The following is a 25,528-nucleotide window of genomic DNA, read 5'->3' on the forward strand; positions in this document are numbered from 1 at the left end:
TGTCTTCCTGTTTGATTAACAGCAAATGCAGTTTTCACAGGTGAAACCCAAACCCAAAGCCAAAAACAACCACTATGTAATGTTTAAACAATCAATCTAAACGGCAACAACCGAGCAACTAGAAACACCCAACAGTCACATGTTCCAATACTTTTGCTCACTTGAAAAATGGGTGGGTTCAAACAAAAGGTGCTCTGTCCTGAGTTGTTTACCACATCTAGATGTAAAAACCATGAAATAAAAGCTGGCATTCTGAACTTGTCACATATTAATCTTTTGATCTGAAACCCAAAAAACAAAGGAATTTACTTTGCCGACTTTTGGAGGGGGTTGTAGTCTCAAGTGTAAAATGATCTAACGGCAAATGTAAATTTCCTATTATTGCCGTGTTTTGTACATGCATTGCTCAGACGGGATAAACTTCGTTTATTTTACGTCAAGCATCTTCATAGGCTGCCAAGAGGTCCTCGGAAAGATGTGTGGATTTTGTTCGCGGTAGACAACTGCTATTTTATTTTATCACTGAAGGCTTTCTGCGTTTGTGATGAAGATATTAGACAGCAATATCCCAAGGTAGTACAATTCAGACAGTGAGTCATTCCCTATTATTGCTGCGTTTTGTGCATGCATTGTTCGGTGCGCCTATTTAATTTCAGGTACCCTATTGGGCGGCTAAGGGATTCCCGGAAAGACATTTTAAAAAATCTTTATTGAACATATTCAATTTACAAAAATACAAACACAGACAAAAAGATGTTCTTGGGAAGACACCTTGAGATTGTTTGTGGCAATCTTTTTTGTTTACACAGCAATCGTATGATTATTTTCTGCAAAAAACGCAAAATAATATGATCAGATAGCATTTTACAAATGGGAGACAATGGGCCGTGCTCCACCCATTGCTCTATAAAATGTGTCATTTCCGCTACGTCATTTTCGGCGTGCCACCAAGTCAACCAGTGCAGGAATGACTATGGTAGTAAATAAATGTAAAAACCTCAAATACTGAAAGATCTTACAGGAGCTGATAGGTTTAACCAGCATTGTATCATCTCCTCTAGTAGTGGTTTGACTGAAAATGACTATTTTTTTTTTTTAATTGTACAAAAAAAAAAAAAGATACATACTATAAGTTTTAAGTTCACGATTAACATCTGTGTAATACTGAATTCTCACTTTTATACATGTGATTACATAGTATGCAAGCAGTACACGTTTTGTGATCACAGTGCAAATTTTTGTAGCCAAGTATCGACAAACGGAGTACCCATCCTCACATACATTGTATTATATACGAAATGTTTTGCGTATGCGTCATTGCTGATATCAGCAAGTCATACCCACAAAGCCTTCTGTACAGCTGCAGTCTGCCTGCCTGTAGGAGGGCAACTATGTTACATGGTTGAGGCCTCACAATAACACACGAACACTAAGCAGTGTTTGGTAAATGTCAGCAGGAAAGCGTGTACTAGCACGTTCAAAAGACAAGTAATGCAAGTGTGATTTATTGACTGGTTGGTTCAACATGCAGTTGCCACTATTACATAACTCCTTGGCTAATGTAACCTATGTGTTTAGATGCTAATCGCGCTACTGCTGTTAGCTACAGATTACGCACGAAAGATTGAACGTATTCTGGATGTAGAGGGCAGAATGTATTCTCGAACTGGCCACAATTTAAGAACGAATGAAGTGTTGAAGTCACCTGTTGTTGCGAATGTTAGTGAACACACACAACGCCTGGTCCAAGTAGGTAGCCATTGCGTCTCTCCATCGCTCGGACGGTTGCGGGTCGTTGTCAGGACCGGGAGGCAGGTCCACCCTGGTGGAGGGCGGCTCGTTGTTGAGGGAACTGGGGCTGACTTCTGCGGGAGCGAGTTCCAGCTGCAGTTCTCGCACGAAAGCGCCGAACTTCCGCATGAGGAACTCTAACCTCGAAGTCTCCTCGGAGCTTGAGCTGCCGCCACCTATCCGTAGTTTCAGTTCGGTCCACAGAGCGGGATAGAACAGACACTCCCTCCATCGCGAACAAACGGCCGAGGCCCGGAGCTTGTCTCGGTCTGACAGAAAGGAGAATATGTGGACGATTAGCTCGCTTGGTAAAGCCATGGCTCCGACACCACCGTACAGAGCCATGGCGAGAAACCACACAGTTGAAACGAAAGCAAGCAGATATTTAACAGCCACGGCCTCCTTCAAATTCGGTGCCGCAGCGGAAGGCTGGAAAGCAATCAGCAGCGTTCTATTCTAGCTGAAAACAAACAGCTACCCAGTTTTGCCTTCAATAGTATTGGACCGCACCATTTCCTTGAGCTCCAGGGGAACAACACTTCAACAACGTATACTGAAACATGGATGAATTGGGATAGTGGGTGAACTGTTATTTTTTTAAACATATCAAGGTGTTGAATACATTTTCGTCGCAGTGTTGTTTGTCGGCGGGGGCACGTCTGAGTCGCACGAGGCGAATGGTTTGGCCCTGTTTGCTCTTATTTTTGCCATACCCACTGATACCGTGAGGGGGCAGCGTTTCTCGTTTGGAAATCTGCGACCGTGTGATCTTTATTCATTCTCAGACACACACCCCTTCACTTCATGGCCTCTTCCAAAGGTAGGTGGCAGGCGGCGACAAATCACAGCAGCAGCCCACATTTCTCGAATTCAAGGAGACAAACTATGTATTTTTTCACAATTGACAAACTTACTCCAGGTATCAAGTCAAACTTTTTTTTTTTTTTAAAGCACATTACTTGCCATGTTGTAATAGGCTCATTTTGGGAGGAAAAAGCCTACCTGAGGAGCCACAAGAACATACGACAAAGAAAGCTTCTTTTATTAAAAAAATTCAGGATTCCTCCTTAAAATACAGGTTGGGGTCACCAAAGACTCTTAACTGATAGATGGATAGATAGACAAACAGAAGCAACGTTGTATATTGTTCGAGTTCTGTGGTTGCCGATTGTGTGGGGGTTCATGAAGGCAACTCTGTAGAGAGCTTATAACAGTGAAACAACTGACAACTTCGACATATGACATTGAACCGACAATAACTGAAAGAAACCAGGGAACTAAATACAAATTGACAAGACAACGAGGAACACCTGGACAAGACACACTACGACTGTGAAGCCAAATAAATGAAAGATTACCTCATAGAATGTAATTACGGTACATACAGTATACACAACACATTGATGAATAACCAGTTTTGAAATCAGGAGCTTATAAAAACATGTTTTTCAACTAATACATTTCTTTTCAAAGGGGGATTGGGAACAAAAAAATGCTTGCAAATATCTCAATGGTATTACACCAGAACACAAATAGCAATTCAGGTTTGCTTTCGCAGGCCGCATAAAATGATGGGAAGACCAGTTTGACATCTGTGGTCTAGAGAATTTTTATGTACAGTATTTACATTTCGTAATGTTTTGATTTATCAGTCTAAAAAATAATGATAATATACAATTAATTATGTTAGTATAAAGTTGATATTGGGTTGGACCATATTGACTCTATACTGATAATCTACACAATGAAATAACGATCAATGCGCTTACAAAATACTGTCTAGATATGGTAGACATGTTAAAGTAAGAATTGAAGTAAATGGTGGTAGTACAATTGACCAAAATTATTTTCTGAATTTTATTACAATTCTTGGAAAGCTTTTCTCTAACAACAGCTTTCTTTCTGACAGATTACAATTACATGGTACCTACCACCCGCAAATAAATGCTGGGAAGTCAATTAAATTAGGTCAAGTATATATGAGGATGCGTGTGCGCCCGATCCCTTTTTGAGATCGTTTTTGCAGGCACTCCACTGGATCGGATCCATTCAGGTTTACCGAAGCCAGATCTGCTGATGGGCATACTAATCGTTCACGTATTGCACACTACCGACTAATCCATTTCAGGAAACAAGTCCAATCGGCACTCCCAAGAGCGGCCGACGGACCCCTGCTTGTCATCAAACTCGGTGATTGTGTGCTGATTACAAAACTTCCGGCCGAAAAAGTGGAGACATCAGCGCTGGCTGGGGCCTTTCCAAGTCCTCCTTGTGACCCACACTGCAGTGAAAGTTGCTGAAAGAACTACGTGGGTTCACACGTTACAGTGCAAGAAGGTCCCAGCGCCTCCTATGGTCCCGACTCCTCCACTTCACTCACCTTCTACGACGAACGGATGAGAGTAAAGGTCGAAGGCTAAATAATCACTTCTAAGAAAGGGGATTCACTGTTAGCATACACGTTTAGCTACAATCACTGCTAGTAACTGATTGCACGTTGATAGGTCATAGAGAAGCAGAAGATAGGTCATAAAAGTTGAGCAACGACCAATCATCTGCCTGAACTGACGCACACGCACGCACGCGCGCACTTGCGTAACTCGGCAGAAGAACAGACGAAAGACGATGACTAAAAACCCTTCCTCGGTGGTTCAGCGTCAACTCTCATAATTGTTGTGATAAAAATGTGCGTTAAAGTGTGTATTGATGCTCCCACTTTGACAGTAAGCACAATTTGGTACCTTACGGGACGTGACAACTGTGACGAGCTTCTTTGGTCACATACGATTGCCACTACTTCTGCTAATTTCACCTGCTACTGCATGAATGTTTGGTTCCTGTATGCCGTTCATGTGGTACGCTTTCAAAATCATTCTAACTGGTATGTTTGTTCTTTCCTGCCCACATGTTGCGCCTTCCCCACATCCTAATGCATCATCAAACCATCCTTGCCGAAAACAGGTTCAGCTCCCCCCCACGAGACTCGTTCCTGACTGGTCAGGTCGATGCGCCACTATTTTTTTGACATTATCTCTACCACATCCCGTTCTCGTCGTCGCAGATCGGCCCAGTTTGAAGAACACGATCCAGTTTGAGGCAAAGATGTCCCCACCGATCAAACAAAGATAATTGTTGTGCTTATCTTTTCTTCTCCGTCTCTCTCACTTCTGTATAACGGAGGTGTTTTTTTTACTTGGACTTCAGTAAGGGGTAACAACTCGTGAAGACTTTCTTTCTTTTTTTGTAATAAAAACCCACAAAGACAATATTGCTTCCTTACTTATTCTGTCAGAAAAAGATTTGCCAAAACAGGGAACACAAAAAACAAAATTACTGTTCCACCTTCTGGTACTGGAGGCTGCATTAAAAGAACACTTCAGGTAAAAATATAATTTAACAGATTTGGTTTAAATACTGTATTGGAATTGAGGTTTGTATGACCCAGATTGTTGCAGAAAAGTGAGGGATTCTTCATGGAAAATGGAAAGAACCCTTAATAATATTAAATTGATAGGCGTAGTCATTCTTTAAAGCTATAATCTGTGATTTTTGGCGCCCCTAAAGTATTCAGTATTACAACAAAGCGCTTCGATAAAACGTAGGCCGTGCTGTGTCCAACTGTTCCCGTCTAACCCCTCCTCGCGGCAGAATACACCAACGTAGTGTAAAAAAGAGCTGTTGAAACCTGCGAGGTAAATAAAACGGGTGAGAGAAACTGTCAGTAGTTCAATATCCAGCGTACAAATAGGTTCTCTAACCAGTGTTGTGTTACAGTACCTGTAAATGTGAGGACGTACTCATACATTTGCTGGTTCCCCCTAAACCATGCAAATAATGTACATTAAAAAGTTAACATATTATTGTGTTTTAGGACAATACTTAACAAATGCAGCTCTATTGGGGGCACAAGCCAGTGCAAACTGTAGGCCGGTCCCAAGCCCGGATAAATGCAGAGTGTTGCGTCAGGAAGGGCATCCGGCTTCAATCTTTGCCAGACAAATATGAGCGTTCATCGAAAGAATTCCATACCGTATCGGTCGTGGCCCGGGTTAACAAACGTCCGCCACCAATGGAAATTCAGCTATTGTGGATCAAAGACGAAGGTGAGATGGAAAGCGGGTTCTTAGGCAGAAAGACAAGAGGAAAGCACAGACCCTAGAATTGAATGTGGGGACTTCGAATGTTGGGACTATGACAGGAAAATCTCGGGAGTTGGTTGACATGATGATTAGGAGAAAGGTTGATACTGTATATTGTGTGTCCAGGAGAGCAGGTGGCAAGGTTTTTTAAAAAAAATTGTTTAGATGGATGTCAGGGCGCCTTTCGGTCCAGGACGTTATATTACATGAAATAATATTTACACACACGTGTGTGCCAGACACTGAATAACAAAATATTTGAGTGCATTTCTGTGATTGACTATGGGGGAAATCAGTTCAGTTTTATTTTTTAAATGATGGGAGAATGTTTTTCGGAAATCTCTGAATTCCTCTTTTGGAATCAATGTGTAAATGTAGCCTAACTCCCCACAGGTCACGTCATCTAGTTCTATTTTATGCCATTTACAAGTTGTCGCTGAAGAAAAAGTTTGAATAATGCCTCTACTGGTTGCAGTACACTGCATTTTGCCTCAATTCCTTCAAGACATCAACAATCACACAATTAAGAGAATACTTTTACAATTAATCAATTATAACAACCAAGCATACTCCTTACCCTGTTAAATTATTGGCTGCAGCGCTGAGAGAAAATAAAATCTGGGACCGCCCTGGACTGCCAGTTTGAAATGAGTGCGCTGATGCACAGACAGTATTGCATAATCCTCACCTCACACTTAAGCCATATCATTTTTCATTCACAACAGTGATTGAATCTTTATTTCATATGGTGTTATTTCTGCTTCAAACTGCAAAGAAAATCATTGTGTCCCGCTCAACCTCTCCAAGCATTTCACTCCTGAACAGCGTTGACCTCTTGAATGTGAGTTATCACCTGAGTCCATCCAACTCCAGGCTGCCTATAATCATTCATCCATCCATTTTCCATACCGCTTATCTTCACGAGGGTCGTTGGGCGTGCTACATCCTCAACTGGTCGCCATCTGATCGCAGGGCACATTTAAATAAACAACCATTCGCACTCACGTTCAGACTTGCAGGTAATTTAGTTCTCAATTAACCTAGCATGCATGTTTTTGGGATGTGGGAGGAAACCGGAGCACCCGGAGAAAACCCACGCAGGCGTGTGGAGAACATGCAAACTCCACACAGGCACGGCCAGATTTGGGTCCTCAGACTGTGTGGCAGACGTGCTAACCTGTTGTCCACCGTGCTGCGTATAATCAAAAGCGATATAATTTGTTGTTAGTGAGTTTTTTTTTTTTTTTCCTAAATGAAAAGGCTGACAATAAGCAATCAATTTATCTGGTTACATGCGAAGGTAGGATCATGTCATCATCAAATGGCATGGCGTCTCTCTCTTTCGGGAGATTTCTTTTTACCGTAATCCCACAGTTGCTGTCTGAGTCTGCACTTTACCCAGGAATTAAAAGTACATGACATCAAATAAAAGATGGCTGTTGTTGAATACCAATCTGCAGTGGAGACGTGGCCACACTGTGAATCTCAATAATCCTATTGTAAAATGATCTGTTTTCACCTACAGAAGCTACAACTCTCATGTTGATACTTTCATGATTTTCAAATTTATCTCTGGCAGGAGGTTAAGTGGCCCCCAGATGATAAATTCATAATAAAATAATATTTCACGACAGTAATTGCAACGTGAAATTCAGATGCAAGTCAGCAGCATAACACTGGGTGGTGATAGAGCTCCATTAATTGGGATACCACTGGCTACCAGTGGCTCAGGAAAGCAATGTTGGAAATATATGTAAACATACATTTATACAGTCCATTAAATGAAGGAGAAAAATACTATTCTGGAATAGCACCAAGAGTTTCACCTTCTGAAATTGCATATTTGACCTTTTATATAAAACTGCATTTTGTTGTTAAGATGATGCCGGTGATTTTTGTCAGTGGAAAGAAAAGACATGAATTAAAGCATTGAATGTGTACATTTCTAAAGGGTTAATTTTGATCACTGTAATTGGATTTGATTTTAACGTGGGATGTAACCCAATATGAAAGATAAGAGTGCCTGAATGTGTGTATAAAATTACAGAGAAAAACGAGACTCTTTTTCATGATACTGACATATTATGGGATGTGAATCTAATAGCTTGACATGCATTAGAAGCTTACAATTCAATAACAATGTTTCCGAATCTTTTCCTAAGCTGGGTAGTTAAGCTTATACAGAGTATAAAAACCAGGAGGGTATTTTTGATGGCGACTCGGGGTTCATGTAAACTAAACATTTAGAATGTCAAATCAAGTGCAACAAACCAGTGAAATGAACTCTAAATAGTAAGGGCATCAGGACTGACATAAGAGTGAGAGGGGGATAACAGGAAGACCTTGAAGGACGTCGGGAGACCTTGAGGCCTGTGTGTGTCAAATGGAGGCTGCGGGCTGTTTAGAGGAGGACGACCCCACTCGAGAACAGACTGCTTACCTCGCACCTCAACTGGTAGTTCGCTGGATGATCTAATGGATGGATGATAGTGGGGGAGAGGATTGGCAGACAGACAGCTAAAAATCACTTGAGATATGACTGTTCCTCCGCAGCCAAAATCATGTTATTCTTACACAATTCAGAAACATAACCATAAACCAAAATAGTGAAAACCATTTTGTTTTAGGATACACAGTTTCCCTAAAATGTGCTGTAAGATGTTCCTTAGCTGAGATACAGTATTTTCAGTTTCTGTCATTTAAAAAAAATATATGTTTAAGAGTTTATCAATCCTGTATTCACAATCAGACACATGCACAAACATTTTGGAGGGCAGACGCTGAAGCTGAAAAAAGGACACCCATTGCCAAACTTACTCATACAATTAAGATCAAACAGTAGTACTGTATATCCCTGCATTTAACTTACAGATTGTTAAAAGTATTTCTGTTAACACAATCAACGCAGTCAATGGTACAACTATTAACAAAGGAAGTGATTGTATGCTATAGTGGATACACAAATTCCACACACCCCTGTTCAAATGGCAGGTTTTTGGGGTATACAAAAATGAGACCAAGATAATTCATGTTAAAACGTTTTTCCTGTTATTAGTTAACCTATAACCTGTACAACAAATTGAAAACAAACAAACAAAAAAATCTTTATTTTAGGGAAGGAAAGCAAAAATAAACCACTGAGATAACATGGATGCACAAGTGCAGTGTTAAATGGGTGTCAATACCCTAACGCCTCTCGTAAACCCAAAATAAAGCCCAGATGTTCTAGTGGGCTTTTCCTGACATTTTTGTTCTTACCAGAGGTGAATAGTATCAAGGTACATTTACTTCATTACAGTTACTCAAGTAACATTTTGGATAAATTGTACTTGTCAGAGTAGTTTGAATGCATCATACTTTTTTACTTTTACTTGAGTAGAGCACTAGTCACTAGTTTGACTCCAGTTTATCAATGAAATGCCACAAGGCAGTCACATGACCCCATACATCTTCTATTGGGCTTCGTGGGCCCACCAAAGTGACTTTATATATATATATATATAAAATATATATCCATCCATCCATCCATTTTCTGAGCCGCTTCTCCTCACTAGGGTCGCGGGCGTGCTGGAGCCTATCCCAGCTATCATCAGCCTCACTCCTGGTCAGCATACTGTGCTGTTTATAAAGTGGAAACGAAATAGTTATACTAAGGCCATTTCTTGGAGCTGAATTTGCCTTAATTTATTTTAGAAAGATTCTATTTATTATGTTTTAGATTAAGTGATATGGTTCACCACCACTTGATTTGCAGAGTATGTGAATAGCAGCATTGCAGCTGCACTGTACGTACCTTATTAAACATAACTTGTTTTGTTAATCAGGCTTGTTACAGCCTTAATATTATTTTCTTTACAGATTTGAAAAATCATATTTAAATTTGCTTCTTCCATTCTTGGGCACTTTTTCCACTTATACATCTTATTCTCATGCGTAAGGCCATGTGGGTACTCAATGGGTAAGTGCTCAATGGGTGAGTCGAACGCAGAAAAAACGATCAAAGAAAGAATCCATCCATTTTTTAAGTACTGCTTAATCTGCTCATGGTTGTGGGCTGCCCGAGCCAATCCCAATTTATTTCAAGCGGAAGGCAGATTACATCCTGGGCTCATCGTCAGTCAATCACACATGGCACATTTACAGACAGACAACCCTTCACAGTCACATTGACACCGTCACTGAGTGGGAACTGAACCCATGCTGCCTTCACAGAAGGCAAGGCAAGGCAAATGTATTTATATCGTGCATTTCATACAAAAGGTAACTCAATGCTCTTTCCATGATTAAAAGCATTTGAAAAGAAAGTACAGAAAAATAAAAGACATCTTACTTAGATTCCTAAAAGAACGTACAGTGTAAGACACATTTTTTTATATTTTTTTTTTTTAAATTCTCAATTATAAGCATCAGAAAAAATAAGCGTTTTTAACCTGCTTGGGGCAGATTTTGTTCAACCTCAGAGGTTCCAATGGAGGAATCCGAGCCACTGTCCAAATTTTCTGCCAAGTTTCCTTAGTACACTCTTGAAGTCGTAACCGGGGACATGAAAATGATTATCAGAGTGCAATAAAAAGCAATGTCACAGCATAGGTCATTGTAGTGGAGTAAGTAATCTAACTGACAGAATTAGAGAGAAGCACAAAAATGAATAACTGCCAATGAAGCTGCGACTATCAAGAAGGTTGTCCAAGTGAGATTAAATCTACTAAATCGAAAGATACAAAGTATCGTTTTACATTCTGTACATGAATGTATGCATAAAACATCCATCCATCCATCCATTTTTTTTACTGCCTATCCTCACTCGGGTCACGGGCCACTGGAGCCTAAACCAGCTATCTTTGGGCGGGAGGCGGGGTACACCCTGAACTGGTTGCCAGCCAATCGCAGGGCACATAGAAACAAACAACCATTCGCACTCACATTCACACCTACGGGCAATTTAGAGTCCTCAATCAACCAACCACGCATGTTTTCGGTACGTGGGAGGAAACTGGAGTGCCCGGAGAAAACCCACCCAGGCACGGGGAGAACAGTGCAAATTCCACACATTGGTGGCCGGATTTGAACCCGGGTCCTCAGAACTGTGAGGCAGATGTGCTAACCAGTCGCACACCGTGCCGGCCGCATAAAATATAACCTTTAATAATATTCAATACCCTTCCGTGATCAAATGTGACATTCACATTGCTTGACGTGTATACCTCAATAATTAGTCAATAGTCCCGAGCGAGTGAGAGAACGTGTGCATATGTACATCATCACATTGTAAGATTCATATTTCATGTACTGGTAGTTCAATAATTGATATTAGCACCTCGTCAAAGTGGAACACCACCACTGACAATTTATTGACGTTGTTGAGCAGGTTTTTACTGATGGAGTAGATTTTACTTTGATGAACACCTGTGAAGTAAATGATCCATATGAGGCAAGGCAGAAAACCAAAAGATTCTCCTGTCAATCAGACTATCCCCGTTTAGTGGGAGATTTTAGGGCACTGAGAAATTGGTTTAATGTCACTTGGCATGACAGTTTGTGCTTCTGCATAAGAGGAAATAATGCAGCTCTCTGAGTAAAACACATCTGATCAGGGTTAAAATAACATTTTGCCACTAGGTGTTTTTTCATTAACTAATGCAAGTTTATGTAAAAGTCTTGACACTTTAATGTCAAAGTCACAAAAGTAGTCATAGTTTCTTAATGTACCTGCTTAACCTGGTCTCTTTCTAGTTTTGTAGAAACAGAACAGCGATATCAGTGTGATGTATTAACGGTCATTTTGTTGTACACATTATTTCCATGGCTTAGATTTCTTTAACATTATTATTTTTTTTACTTCCTGTTTTTGGTTATACCCACGTCTTGAAGTCCACCAACACCACATAGAATACCAGTTAGCATCACTTCACACTACCCCAGTTATTTCCAACCTTTATGGAGCCAAGGCACATATTTTACAATTGAAAAATCTCACGGCAACCCAACAAACAAAAATGTCACACAAAGTGGATACATTACTTACTGTATTTACTTCCTGCCATCTAATAGAAGACCATTCATTTGTTCTGTCTGTTATTATGCCTCACTAGCATAAATAGATGAACAAAGATAAAACATGTATTGTAAATATAATTTTTTGAGGCGGCACGGTGGGCGACTGGTTAGAACGTCAGCCTCACAGTTCTGAGGACCCGGGTTCAATCCCCGGCCCCACCTGGGTGGAGTTTGCACGTTCTCCCCGTGCCTGCGTGGGTGTTCTCCGGGCACTCCGGTTTCCTCCCACATCCCAAAAACATGCATTATTTGTTGTCTCTAAATTGCCCGTAGGTGTGAATGTGAGTGCATATGGTTGTTTGTTTGTATGTGCCCTGCGATTGGCTGGCAACCAGTTTAGGGTGTGCCCTGCCTCCTGCCCGATGATAGCTGGGATAGGCTCCAGCACGCCCGCGACCCTAGTGAGGAGAAGTGGCTCAGAAAATGGATGGATGGATAATTTTTTGAGCAATTATCATTTTGATCATTTCCCATGGCACACCTGAAGAGCGCTCATGGCACACTAATGTGCCACGGCACACTGGTTGGGAATCACTGCTCTACCCTAAAACCAAGCGATTCTCAACTGGTGGGTCGGGACCGAAAAGTGGGTCGCAGTCGCCATTTTGGATGGGTTGCGGATAGGTCATAAAAATTACATCGTGTCGTCAGTTTATAATAGTACCGACATACAACATTTCAAGGTTACATATGTCGTAAGAATGTATGTTTTCTTACAGTGCATGAAGGCACACTCAGCACTGTATTGACTGTTTTTCATTGGGTTTTTGTATTTATGGCCTAAAATGTTATTCATACAAATATTTACTGTAATTATGACTTAAATACTGCGTTTGTTTAGGTTAGTGAGAGGCTCTGGCTTATTTCAACTTGCGTACAAATTTTGATTATGTCACCACCGTTTAAGCAGTTAAATATTTCACTACTTTTCTCCTGCTCAATCCAGAAAAGGCAGTAGTGATTCTTTTTGGGTCCAAAATGAAAGGTCAAAAACCAGTGCTTACCTTGAGTGCATGTCATTGAAAGCTAAAAATCAAGCCAGAAATCTTGGCATAACTTTAGAATGTGTACACTGTCTTTTCGAGACAGAAAAACTTGTTCATGCATTTATTTTCAGGAGGCTAGATGACTGTAATTGTGTCTTTACATGTCTTAACAAAAAATCAATTAGGCAGCTGCAGCTGATCAAGAAAGCTGCTGCCAAAGTCCTTCCCAAAAACAGGGCCTTAATTTATCAAACAGAACATAAATTCATCTATTACTGAAATTTCTCTCTGCCTGCATGGTGGCTGCTCATTGGTCATTCGCCAAAGATTCAGAAGTGAGTGACAGAACGCTTCAGCAGTTCCGTTTCTGCTCCCAGCCGACTCACGGCGGCCAAGCTAAAAGAACAAATCATTTCATAAACCGATTCAGTTGAGTTCGTTCACTAAAAAGATTCGTTCTTTTGAACGAAATGTTCGCAAACGAAACAACACTATTGAGCTGAGAGAAGACGATTTCAAAAAGGAAAAGGGGATAATTATACAACCCCCAATTCCAATAGAGTTGGAATGGATGTTGTGTTAAACAAATAAAAACAGAATACAATGATTTGCAAATCATTTTCAACCTATATTTAATTGAATACACTACAAAGATAAGATATTTAATGTTCAAACTGATACATTTATTGTTTTAGCAAATAATCATTAACTTAGAATTTTATGGCTGCAACATGTTCCAAAAAAGCTGGGACAGGGTCATGGTTACCACTGTGTTACATCACCTTTTCTTTTAACAACATTCAATAAATTGTTTGGGAACTGATTGTTGAAGCTTTGTAGGTGGAATTCTCTCCCTTTCTTGCTTGATGTACAACTTCAGCTGTTCAACAGTCTGGGGTCTCCGTTGTCATATTTTACGCTTCATAATGCGCCACACATTTTCAATGGGAGACAGGTTTGGACTGCAGGCAGGCCAGTCTAGTACCCGTACTCTTTTACTACGACGCCACGCTGTTGTGACACGTGCAGAATGTGGTTTGGCATTGTTTTGTTGAAATAAGCAAGACGTTGCTTGGATGGCAGCATATGTTTCTCCAAAACCTGTATGTACCTTTCAGCATTCATAATGCCTTCACAGATGTGTAAGTTACCCATGCCATTGGCACTAACACAGCCCATACAATCACAGATGCTGGCTTTTGAACTTTGCGTCCATAACAATCTGGATGGACCACAGAACACTTTCCCACTTTGCATCAGTCCATCTTAGATGAGCTCGGGCCCAGAGAAGCCGGCAGCGTTTCTGGGTGTTGTTGATAAATGGCTTTCGCTTTGCATAGTAGAGTTTCAAGTTGCATTTACGGATGTAGTGCCAAACTGTATTTACTGACATTGGTTTTCTGAAGTGTTCATGAGCCCATCCTTTACACATTGATGTCGGTTTTTGATGCAGTGCCGCCTGAGGGATCGAAGGTCACGGGCATTCAATGTTGGTTTTCGGCCTTGCCGCTTACATGCAGTGATTTCTCCAGATTTTCTGAACCTTTTGATGATATTATGGACCGTAGATGATGAAATCCCTAAATTCCTTGCAATTGTACGTTGAGGAACATTGCCCTAAAACTGTTTGACTATTTTCTCACGCACTTGTTCACAAAGAGGTGAACCTTGCCCCATCTTTACTTGTGAATGACTGAGCAATTCAGGGAAGCTCCTTTTATACCCAATCATGGCACCCACCTGTTCCCAACTAGCCTGCTCACCTGTGGGATGTTCCAAAAAGGTGTTTGTGAGCATTCCTCAACTTTCTCATTCTTTTTTGCCACCTGTCCCAGCTTTTTTGGAATGTGTTGCAGCCATCAAATTCTAAGTTAATAATTATTTGATAAAAACAATAAAGTTTATCAGTTTGAACATTAAATATCTTGTCTTTGTTGTGTATTCAATTAAATATTGGTTGAACATGATTTGCAAATCATTGTATTCTGTTTTTATTTATGTTTAACACAATGTCCCAACTTCATTGGAATTGGGGTTGTAACAAGAGGGGTTGTGATGATAGCAACTCTCTGGCAAAGAATCTCAACATCTGTCATCTTTTCGCAGACTTTTCCATTTTTCAAGTCTCAAACCCTTTGGGCCTCTTTCGGAGCGAACCTCTAAAAGCCTTTGCTTTATTTACTGTGTACACAGCAAGTCTCAGGAACTCCACTGGTGGAGTGAATGCTGTTGTTGTATGTGTGGGTTTTTTTCTGGGTACTCCTCCACACTCCAATAGGAAGGTGTTAGTGTTATGTTAGTTTAATTGAACTCTCTCTAAGTCGCCCACAGGAGTGAATTTGAATTGTTGTTTGTTTATATGTGCTCTGTGATTGGCTGGCGCGGCCTCTTGCACAAGGTCAGCTTGTTTAGCCTCCAGCTCACCCGTGACCGAAAGTAGTGCAAATTGGATGGACGGATTGTGGCAATGTTAAGCGCTGACAAACCTTTTCTTGCTCTGAAAGTTGTAGTTTAATTAGTTGTGCTACGTTTTAAATGCAAAACTCTACCCGAGAGGGAAGCACTGACGCATGGAGTCATTGAACAGGGAATAGAGAATTTGACATTGCTTACTTAGGAGCTGCAGGGACAGTGTTACTGCAGGTAGCCCTAAACCTTCATTTCTGCTGATGCAGCAGCCAGGATGCAAAATGTTGGCCCATTGTTTTTCCTTTCTCTTCTGGTCCAAGTACTCATGAGTCCCTAAAGCAAAACATGTAAAAACACCATGTCCGCAGCCAGCTGCCTCAATGCCTCTCAATCCATCTTGTGTTTGTGTCTGAAATTTCAACTTCTCGAAATGCAATAAATGTTTAATGGCAAGAATAACCCGTTGGATATGTGAATGTCTGTCATTTGTCAGATATGGATTTGAACTGATTTTTACAGAGCGTATCAAGAGTTTAATCCTCACTGTTCAAATGCAATATTGCACATCCTCCCTTCTTGTGCTACCCCACCCAGCTGTCCTTCACAGATATTCCACTAGAAAAGATAAAAGTTAGTTTGCCAACAGCTGTCAGCCTCCAGTGGAGTATAGCAGCTGGGAGTAGGGCTGCATGATAATGAAAAAAAAAAATGACATTGCGATTTTTTTTTTAAACCTGCAATATATATTGCGATGTGAAATAATACAGGAACAGGGTTGGGAAAGTTCATTTTCTACACTAACTAGTTCAAAGTTCAGTGCACCATTCCAAAAATGAACTAATTCAATTCATAGTCCATAATTCAATTTTTTTTAACTAAGTTTACTGGTCCCACAATGAAGAAGTTCATAGTTCACAAAAAAGTAGAACTACAAACTTGGTGAGGATAAAATGTGAATCTATCAAACTATTGTCTCCAGTTATCTCTGCGAGACGAGCTCTTTTCAATATCAGGTCACTGGCTAATAAATCAATGTTGATTAATGACGTCATTACAACCTATGATCTGAATTTATTGTTACTAAATGAAACGTGGTTTACAGAAATGAGCTGTAATACCATATTAAATGAGTCAACACCAGCAAATTTAAATTTTATGAACAAGTGTCGAATAGAGAAAAAAGGCGATGGTATTGCTGTTATTTTTAAGTCATTATTTCAGTTTAAAGAAATTATACTGGGTGATTTTAGCTCATTTGAATATCTCCGTTTTTTAGTTAAAGGTGACCCAAAGGTTATTGTTTTAATAATTTATAGACCTCCAAGATACAATAGAAAATGTATTTGTACTGACGACAACTATTTTGTCATAACGGGAGACTTTAACATTCATGTTGACAATAACATGGGAAAAAAAATCTAAAGATGTCTCTACTATACAAGACACATTTGACCTCTCTCAACATAAGAGCCCAACCCACACTCAAGGTCACATCTTGGACTCGGTCATCTTGAAGGATGTTGAAATTCTATCAATTGAAATTGAGGATATGGCTATTTCTGACCATTTATGTGTATTCTTTGAATTACAGATTCTTCCAAAAGTTTCATAAAACCTCTATGTCTATTAATAAAAGGTACATGAATGAGAGTATTGCCACTAAGTTTATGGAGACCATAGCTGTGCCACAAACTGTGAATGTGGAGACAGTTGATGGACCTTTAGATAATTTCACCTGGAAAATCTCAAATGTCATGAATGCTCTGAAAATGGATGGATGGATAGCTTACAGCAAACGAAACCCCCAAATTCACCATCTCTACAAACTTGAATATTACATAACAAACAATCAAGAAACAATGAAAATTATTTTTAATGTAGAAGTTAGGCAGGAATTCTCCCTCTGAAAAGTATTTTCCCAATTGTTTCATTCATCGCTAGAATGGATGAGTACTGAAATACTGTCAATGAATTTTTCTACCATATTCGAATTTATGGAGATGTACCTGTATGTGCCCTGTGATTGACTGGTGACCAGTCTACAGTGTGCCCCACCTGTATATGCGAAATCAGGACAGTTCACCGGTACTGCTAACAAAGACAAACGGTTTAAGAACTGGATGGTTGGATGGATTCTCATGATAAATTAAAATTTTTGATAAGTGTATCCCATCTGATTTTTTTTTTTTTTTAAACTGATGATTTTTATGATGCATCTTAGATTGACTGGAGAGTCTTATTTGCCTGAAGTGTAAATGGCTGCTTGTCTCTTGGATGAATGAATGTAAACAACTATAGATGGGACGTTGTACAAAATCAGACATCAACAACAAACTGCAAGTAACACCACATGAAAGAAAACATGATATACCGTTTAAAATATGGAACTAAAAAAAGTCATATACATACAGTACCTGTATCTATGCCCTTGCAGTGGAATTTTTGTTTCATTATGTTACAGTATGTTGTCCTTTGAGTCGGTTGTGGATGACTGATTATTTATATGTGGATACCATTCCCCTCTTGATGAAGAGAATCCCCTGACTGGTGGGAGAGATTGTTACACATTAGTGGTTGGACAAAGATTATGTTTGCTCTTATGCTTTGAGTTCCCATTCCTTGAGATTCTTATCAGTAGAAGGACAATCAGCTGTCATTATCTGATTCAGGTATTAGTAATGGAGAGATGATACACACACAAAAAGAAACCGAAAGAAAATGGGAAGGAAGACAAAGGGAAAGCGAGTAATGATGTGCTAAAGGGACACAAGACAGAATGTAACCCGCCACTACACAGATAAGCAGACACAGCAATCTTTCCACTGTTGTGTGTTTAACTTAATGATTGTCCCTCAGGTCCCTATAGATAAGGATCACAAAGTTTCGCATTGACGTTTCTGACAGCAACTGGTATAAAAAGCTGTGTAATATAGTTCTGCAAAAGTGAGAACATCAGAAACACCAACAACCATTTTGTAGTCACATTCAGCATGTTGACAGGAATAAAAAAAACACAACTGCTCAGCACGAACTCTTTTTAGTGCCCTATTATAAAGAATAAATGTACATGTCTTTCTCAATACATGAGTATCAACTTGCCTGGTGCAGTAACAATGTGATTTTCCATTATGTTCAGTCATTCACTTGGCAGACAGATATAGTCTATAGTTTTAAAGCAATTATGGGTGGTATGCTGCATGCATAATTAATTATTTGAGTTTATTTTATTGTCTATTGCGCTTGCTACTAAGCATTATTCTTCTCCTTTCTCACAGTGATACAGGGAGTTAAACAGAAGTGAACTGAGTCACACGGACAGGGAATGGTATTAAAAAATATAATATGGAATAAAAGGACAGTAGAGTGTGACATGAACCAATGTGTTAACAATGGTCGAAATAGATCCATTGTTATTGAATTAAAGCTTTTCTGCAAGGAATAGTGGAACAAAACACAATATCTCCACAGAGGTGTGAAAGATTGCCAGTTATAGAAAATGCTTGACTTTAGTTGTTGTTGCTGAGGGTGGCCAAACCAGCCCCTGTCAGTCCCAAGCCCAGATAAAAAAATGGGTGGGTTGGTCCGAGTGACTTGCTGTGGTGGTTCCTGATGGGACAAGCTTTTTGTTGTTGTTGTTGTCCTGTTCGGCTGTTAGGTCAAGCAGAATCGAAAATCTGTATCCCTTTTATGCCGGAACAGTTTTACTGCGTCACAGTGGAGTTTTTAAGCTTCCGCTGTGGTATTATAATTGAGGTTTATTGAGAATCAGACTTGATCAGTCGAACAGAACAAAGTTTCTAGACGGGAGAGAGAAACAAAGACAAAAGACAAAGCAATCATTGTAAACAGGATGAGAGAAGTAAATCATTACATTATCTAGAACAATGAAAAATTAAATATGAGTGTTGCATGGGGCTGTAGTGCTGCACCATGTGAGGGAAGGACAGGACAAGATCGAACAGGACAAGGACAGGAGAAGAAGCATGCAGGACAAGGGTCACGAACCCGGCTGTACAACTGAAGTGTGGTGGCATTAATTATGTAAATTATAAAAGTCTACAGGACGAGAGTATAAGAGAAGGGATACACAAGCGATTTGCATATTCATGAGTTATTTGTCGTAGTAAGTGCATGACCCCACACCCAGTGAAAGAGTCCTAGGGGTGTCTGTCTACGGATACATACAAGTGAATTGCTACCGTTTTACATGCACAAAGACTGACAGAAGTGTCCCCACCCAATCAATCGAGGTTGCAGGATCAGGCCCAGGGGACAAGTTTAATGATGAATGATGACAAGGGTGCCCTTCCTCTACTAGCTATTGATAAAGGAATTTAAATGTAATTTTCAACTACCCTCAGAGGACAGACTGATACCATAATCAGCACCTTGATAACACTTATCTCCTGGTGTGTCTCCAAATTTATTATTTATTTTCTTTCGCATGCACATCATTTTGGACTGCTGATAAACTATCAATGCTGACGGCTTCATTTGCATATCACCTAAAATGAATGTATATGACAGGACAGTGAGCCAGTGGTTCGTACTGTTGCCACACAGCCAAGAGGTTCTGAGTTAGAATGTCTGATGACTAGGATATCGCTTTGTTAGTTTACATGTTCTACCTATCTTTGTGTGGGATTCCTTCAATTTTCTAGCAGTCTTGGGCAACTCCATATTTACTTCTGGTATAATGGTCAGGCGATTTAATATTTTTGCCCATATAGATGATTATATTTATTTTAAAAAAAAAAAAAAAAAAAAGGGGTTCGATGAGTCGGAAAGAGGGGGCACTGTTGGTCTGCATTAAATCACAAAAGGACTTTCTCCCGTAGCGCAGGCCAATTGTCCCTTTCTTTATTGCATGGATCGATTATTTAATTAATTAATGTCAACCTCTCAGTTTTTCTCATTTGTCTTCTTCCACACAAAAACAGGATCTGTCGGTCTTCTCTCCTCATTACATACAGATTAAGTTTTAATGACGATCCTTGGTAAGGTTGCTACAAAAGATAAATGGGTTTGAGAATTCAAAGCCAGTTGAAGAGGTGAAGTGACAACGTACTGTGATAATCGGTACATTTGTCAGAGCTGTAAACTAACACTTTAATTGCGCCATCACGTCTCCCCCAAAATAACAACCACTGACATATGCTACTAACAGCAGTTAACAAGAGTGGGGTATGTCGTATGGGGAAAAGCGATGCTCAGTTTGGAAGTTTCATTTTGGAAGACTTGTTGGTCTTATATAGTAGCCTACTTTACCTTTTGATAGAGTTATACTTCTTTTTACTGTTTTCAAGAGTCCAACATTCTCTAGCTGTTCTTGTACTAAATATTAGTAATTCAAGTCATTAAAATCAAATTGTTGTATCCATTGAGGTTCAGCATCAAATGTGAATTTAAGTTGGCTTTTGAATGCATATGGTTCCCTTCTCATTTCCGCAAAAAAAATAATGAAATGAAATAAAATAAATCTGTGAAAAAGATGATTAGAAAAAATTATGAACTACCATTAAAGGCTATAAAAGAATGCACTTTTATCACATTGTACAGCAGACACACATTTCACAGTATTTGTGCTTTAATCGTTTTTTTAACTTTTGTGAGCTGATTAAAAAAGAAAAGAAAAGCCCTTGATAGCACTCAGGCCCGTCTAATGTACAAACCTGGGACTGATCTTGTCCGGGAAAATGTTTAGTCAGCTCATTTGTCACTGCTCTAGCCATGGTGTGCCAACAGACAATGTGAGCAGGTATGCAGAATGAGCTGGTGATAATCGCTGGCAACTTATGTAAATTTGTCCACGAAGCTCAGTATCTGTCTGCCTGTGGCTCGATCAAATTCAGCAAAAATCAGGAAAAGCCAGCATTTGCGCCCCACCACAGATGCGCTGTCGAGGAAAATAGAGCCCATTAAGTTTTGGGTGATATCGCTCAATATCAGTGTGATTAGAATTCTGAAGGCTTGAAGCCGACGCGCTGCCGCCATTCCCTTTAGCTCCTGGTACTCTGCCAGCATGGGGGTGTAAACAACATTGGTCAAGTGATGTCTGGAATTTTATCGATGTAGGTAGATTCCCCTCAGTCAAACATAATGACTTGATCGTTTCCTTATTTTCTGAATGTTTTTGCGATGAATAACTCAACTTTAGTATTTCTTAACTCAAAAATAGCCACAATGACAAAAAAGAGAGAAAAAAAAACACTTAAAATATTGTTTGTTTTTAGAGATGTGTGCCTCAAGTGTGTGGGAGGGCACAAACATTTTGTGACCCACCCAAAGTGATGAGTGTGCTAGGGCTGGTTTGTAACATTCTTCTATTTTAGCAAGCACAGTTCTACCTATATTAGATGTACTCTGACAGATGGATGGCCAACAGGGAAACAATAAGGGGGGAACCTCAGAAAGCAGCCATGTGGTATGATGGGAGTCCCCACTCCGAGCAGCCATCCGGCGAGAGGGGGCCCGAACCTCCCCCCCTGTTACTGTGACTGCCAGGTCCCGGACTGGCAGTCATTGGCCCTACCCCGTGTATATGTGACCCCTGAGTGGTGTAGTGCATTAAAATCTACAGCGCTTCGTCAGGATGGGGTGGAAGGTAGGGCTGCTGTGCACTGCTGCCCCTACCCAAATCCCACCGCCTCCCAGAAATCAGTGTATGTAGTCCATGACATGAAAATTTCACCAGATGTTGGGAACAGCCAAAGTAATCCATACATACAAAGAAAGTAGAACAAATGTGTAATAATGTGAAATGGCACAAGGAAAAAGTCACGTGCTATTTATTTAATACTTTGTACAAAAGCCTTTGTTTGCAATGACAGGTTCAAGACGCCTCCTGTATGGAGAAACTAATCGCATGCATTGCTCTGGTGTAACTTTGGCCCATTCCTCCACACAAGCAGTCTTCAAATCTTGAAGGTTCCGTGGGCTTCTTTTATGGACCTTGAGTTTCAGTTCTTTCCATAGATTTTCGATTGGATTCAAGTCAGGTTATTGGCTGGGCCATTCTAGCAGCTTTTCCCCGCCCTCTTTTAAACCAATTGAGAGTTTCCTTGGGAGTATGCTTATCATTATCCTGATGAAATGTCCACCCTCATTTCATTTTCATCTTCCTCATAGATGGCAGCAAATTTTTGTCAAGAATGTCTCTGTAGATTTTCCCATTCGTCTTTGCTTCAATAATTTGAAACTTACCAGTACCATTTGCTGAAAAGCACCCCACACCATCATGTTCCCACCGCTGAAGTTCACTGTTGTTATGGTGTTTTTAGGGTGATGTGCAATGCCATTTCTTCTCCAAACATGGTGTGCATTATGGCATCCAAAGAGTTCAAGTTTGCTCTCATCCGACCGGACTATACTCTCACAGTATTTAATTGGCTTGTCCAAATGTTGTTCAGCAAACTTTAAATAAGCTTTGACATACTTTTTTTCAGCAATGGGGTCTTGCGTAGTGAGCGTGGTGAGCGTGCATACAGGCCATGGCTAATTGCTAATTCCAGGTCTTTTTAAAGCTCTCCACAGGTGGTCCTTGGCTCTTGGAGAACTCTTCAGATTATTCTTTGGACTCCTGTGTCAGAAATCCTGCGAGGAGCACCTGATCGAGGCAAATTTATGGTGGTATGATATGCTTTCCACTTATGTATTATGGCCCCAACTGTGCTCACTGGAACATTCAGAAGCTTAGATATGCGGCAGTAACCAATACCATCGTTATGTTTTGCAACAATTAGTTTGTGATGGTCTTGAGACAGCTCTCTGCTCTGAACTATCATGAGATGTGTCTTGACTCACACCTTGGCAATGAAAAATTTTTATGGGCCAACAATTAGGATTGAACCAGCTGATATTCATTTGCACAAACAAGGGGCTGGATAGCTGTTTAGGTGTTGTCTTGGCTTTCCATGCCTTTTTGCAACTCCCTTTCATCATGTGTTCAATACTCTTTCCCTGTGTCATTTCACATTATTACACACAAATGTATTTCTGGTCTTATTTGTATCTACTTTCTTTGTATGTATGTATTACTTGGGTTTTTCCCAACATCAGAATTTCCCAACATAAAATTTCATGTCAATAGCACCTTAGGAAATATATTTAGTGAGAAAAATGGTGACATGTTAAATACTTATTTTGGCCGCTTTATAAACAACCAACCATTCGCACTCACATTCACACCTACGGGCAATTTAGAGTTTTCAGCTAACCTACCATGCATGTTTTTAGGATGTGGGAGGAAACCGGAGTGCCCGGAGAAAACCCACGCAGGCATGGGGAGCACATGGAAACTCCACATAGGCGAGGCCGGATTTGAAACCGGGTCCTCAGAACTGTGAGGCAGATGTGGTTACCAGTCGTCCACCATGCCGCCATATTTATTTATTTATACTTTTGTCTATGTGTACCCTGCGATTGGCTGGCAACCAGCTCAGTCTGTACCCTGCCTCTTGCCCAAAGTCGGTTGAGATAGGAGTCAGCCCGCCCACGACCCTAGTAAGGATAAGTGGCTCAGAAAATGGATGGATGGATGCTTTTTCTCTCTCACGACGCAAGTCCACGCTCCTAGAGTGTCCATTACAATTACAGGCAAAGTGTAAATGATGAAAGTGATGGCCTCATTTGACAACTTTTAGGACAGCCAATAACTACTTTCCTTAATGAGTAGTTGAAAACAGTACTTTGATTTGAAAATTACATCCCAAAATATTTTTGGTGGTGCACTTGATAGATGTAGTGCACTCTTCCATTGAGCATGGTAACTTTGGGTCGCCTGTTTTAGTGGTTGATAAAATTGGTGGACATTGTTAAGAGACACTGGGTCCATGGCCTCAGTTGATGTGCAGTATCAAGCTTGCGCCAAAGTGAGGCGCGAGGACACGTATTAGGACGCATGCCTGAGTCGTCACACCCTTGATGTTTGTTTCCTTCCTGTGTGTCAGCAGAGTTCTTTGATGCTTCAATTCTTTGATGGCCTTGTCCAGTGTTGGCAAAGTAAATTTCATACGTGAACGAGTTCAAAGTTCAGTTCACCATTCCAAAAGCGAAACAGTTCAGGTCACAGTTCATAATTCAAAATTCTGAACAAAGTTTACTGTTCCAAAAATGAACTACAGGTAGTTCATTGTGCTTTTTTCTTCTTCTGTATGTTGCTGACAGGCTGTTACCCTAAAAATACTGGCATTTCATTTTCCCATTGTTGCCACCAATTTAGTCCACACTAGAAGCCAAAAACTCTTAAAGTTGGATATCACTGGCACACAAATTTAAGTACTTTCCCCTGCAACTTGCTGTGATTTAATTTCTGCTCAATTTACCAATACAGCTATCAAACATGTCAGTATGAACACAGCAATAGATTCTGACAACTTGTTTGTGCTTGGGTCACTCAAAATCTGCTTGTACAGGAAAAAAAAAATTTTTCAGGGAATTGTCTCTTTCTGTCATGAATTTTAAGTAGCCCATAGCAAATCTTAGTGGTAACTAGATTGGCACTCAGTCGAGCGCAGGCCTCTGCCAAGATTGAAGCAGTGTTTGTGTCCGTCCGATAATAGGCCCTTTCTGGTTCATGGAGGATGATGTAAGATGGTGGTGAAAAATAATAAATGCATGCTCCAGAAATGTGCAGCACAAAGCATTGTAGCCATGGTCATTTGATTAACATAACTCCATTTAACTAAATAAGTTGTTGTTGATGTTTTGGGGTAAGATTAGGTTTGGGCCTCATTTGAATTTGAGCAATTAAATTAATTCCTGTTCCGATGCCGGTTCCTCGTTTCGATTCTTTTTTTGACCATGCCCCCGGTCAAAAAAAAGTTTACATGGTTTAAATAAGGGGTGTCCAAATTAGGAGAATAAGTTTGTTCTCATCCCTCACTTCCTTGTTTCCGACCAATCACACATCATTCAATTTGCCACTGGCCCAAAATCCAGAAAAATCACAGGGTTATTTTTTAACCAGAATTATTATCAAAGCTGTGGACTTGAATGTAAACGTTATCAATTTTCTTTTCCCAGGAGTATAGGTTACACTTTCACAAGGGAGCATTATTTTTGAAAACCTCATCAAAATAAATTTACACCAGTGTCTAAAGCTGCTGGACTGAAAACACATTACTGAGCATGTCAAAAACTACACCT

At 40.2% G+C, this 25,528-nt stretch overlaps 1 protein-coding gene across 3 annotated transcripts in view; it reads right to left on the bottom strand.

The window, feature by feature from the left end:
• LOC133412582 (F-box only protein 33) overlaps window positions 1-2,284 on the bottom strand; it is a 33,691-nt gene extending 31,407 nt beyond the window's left edge. For all 3 annotated transcript variants that reach the window (XR_009769786.1, XM_061696007.1, XM_061696008.1), the window contains exon 1: window positions 1,706-2,284. Coding sequence is in view for 2 of the 3 variants with exons in the window: in XM_061696007.1 (XP_061551991.1) it covers window positions 1,706-2,136 (431 nt within the window). In the remaining variant the exon portion in view is untranslated. The remainder of the gene's footprint in view (window positions 1-1,705) is intronic.
• Window positions 2,285-25,528: the final 23,244 nt, after the last annotated feature.

Source organism: Phycodurus eques, chromosome 14, assembly GCF_024500275.1.
Source record: "Phycodurus eques isolate BA_2022a chromosome 14, UOR_Pequ_1.1, whole genome shotgun sequence".
Classification (NCBI taxonomy): domain Eukaryota; kingdom Metazoa; phylum Chordata; class Actinopteri; order Syngnathiformes; family Syngnathidae; genus Phycodurus; species Phycodurus eques.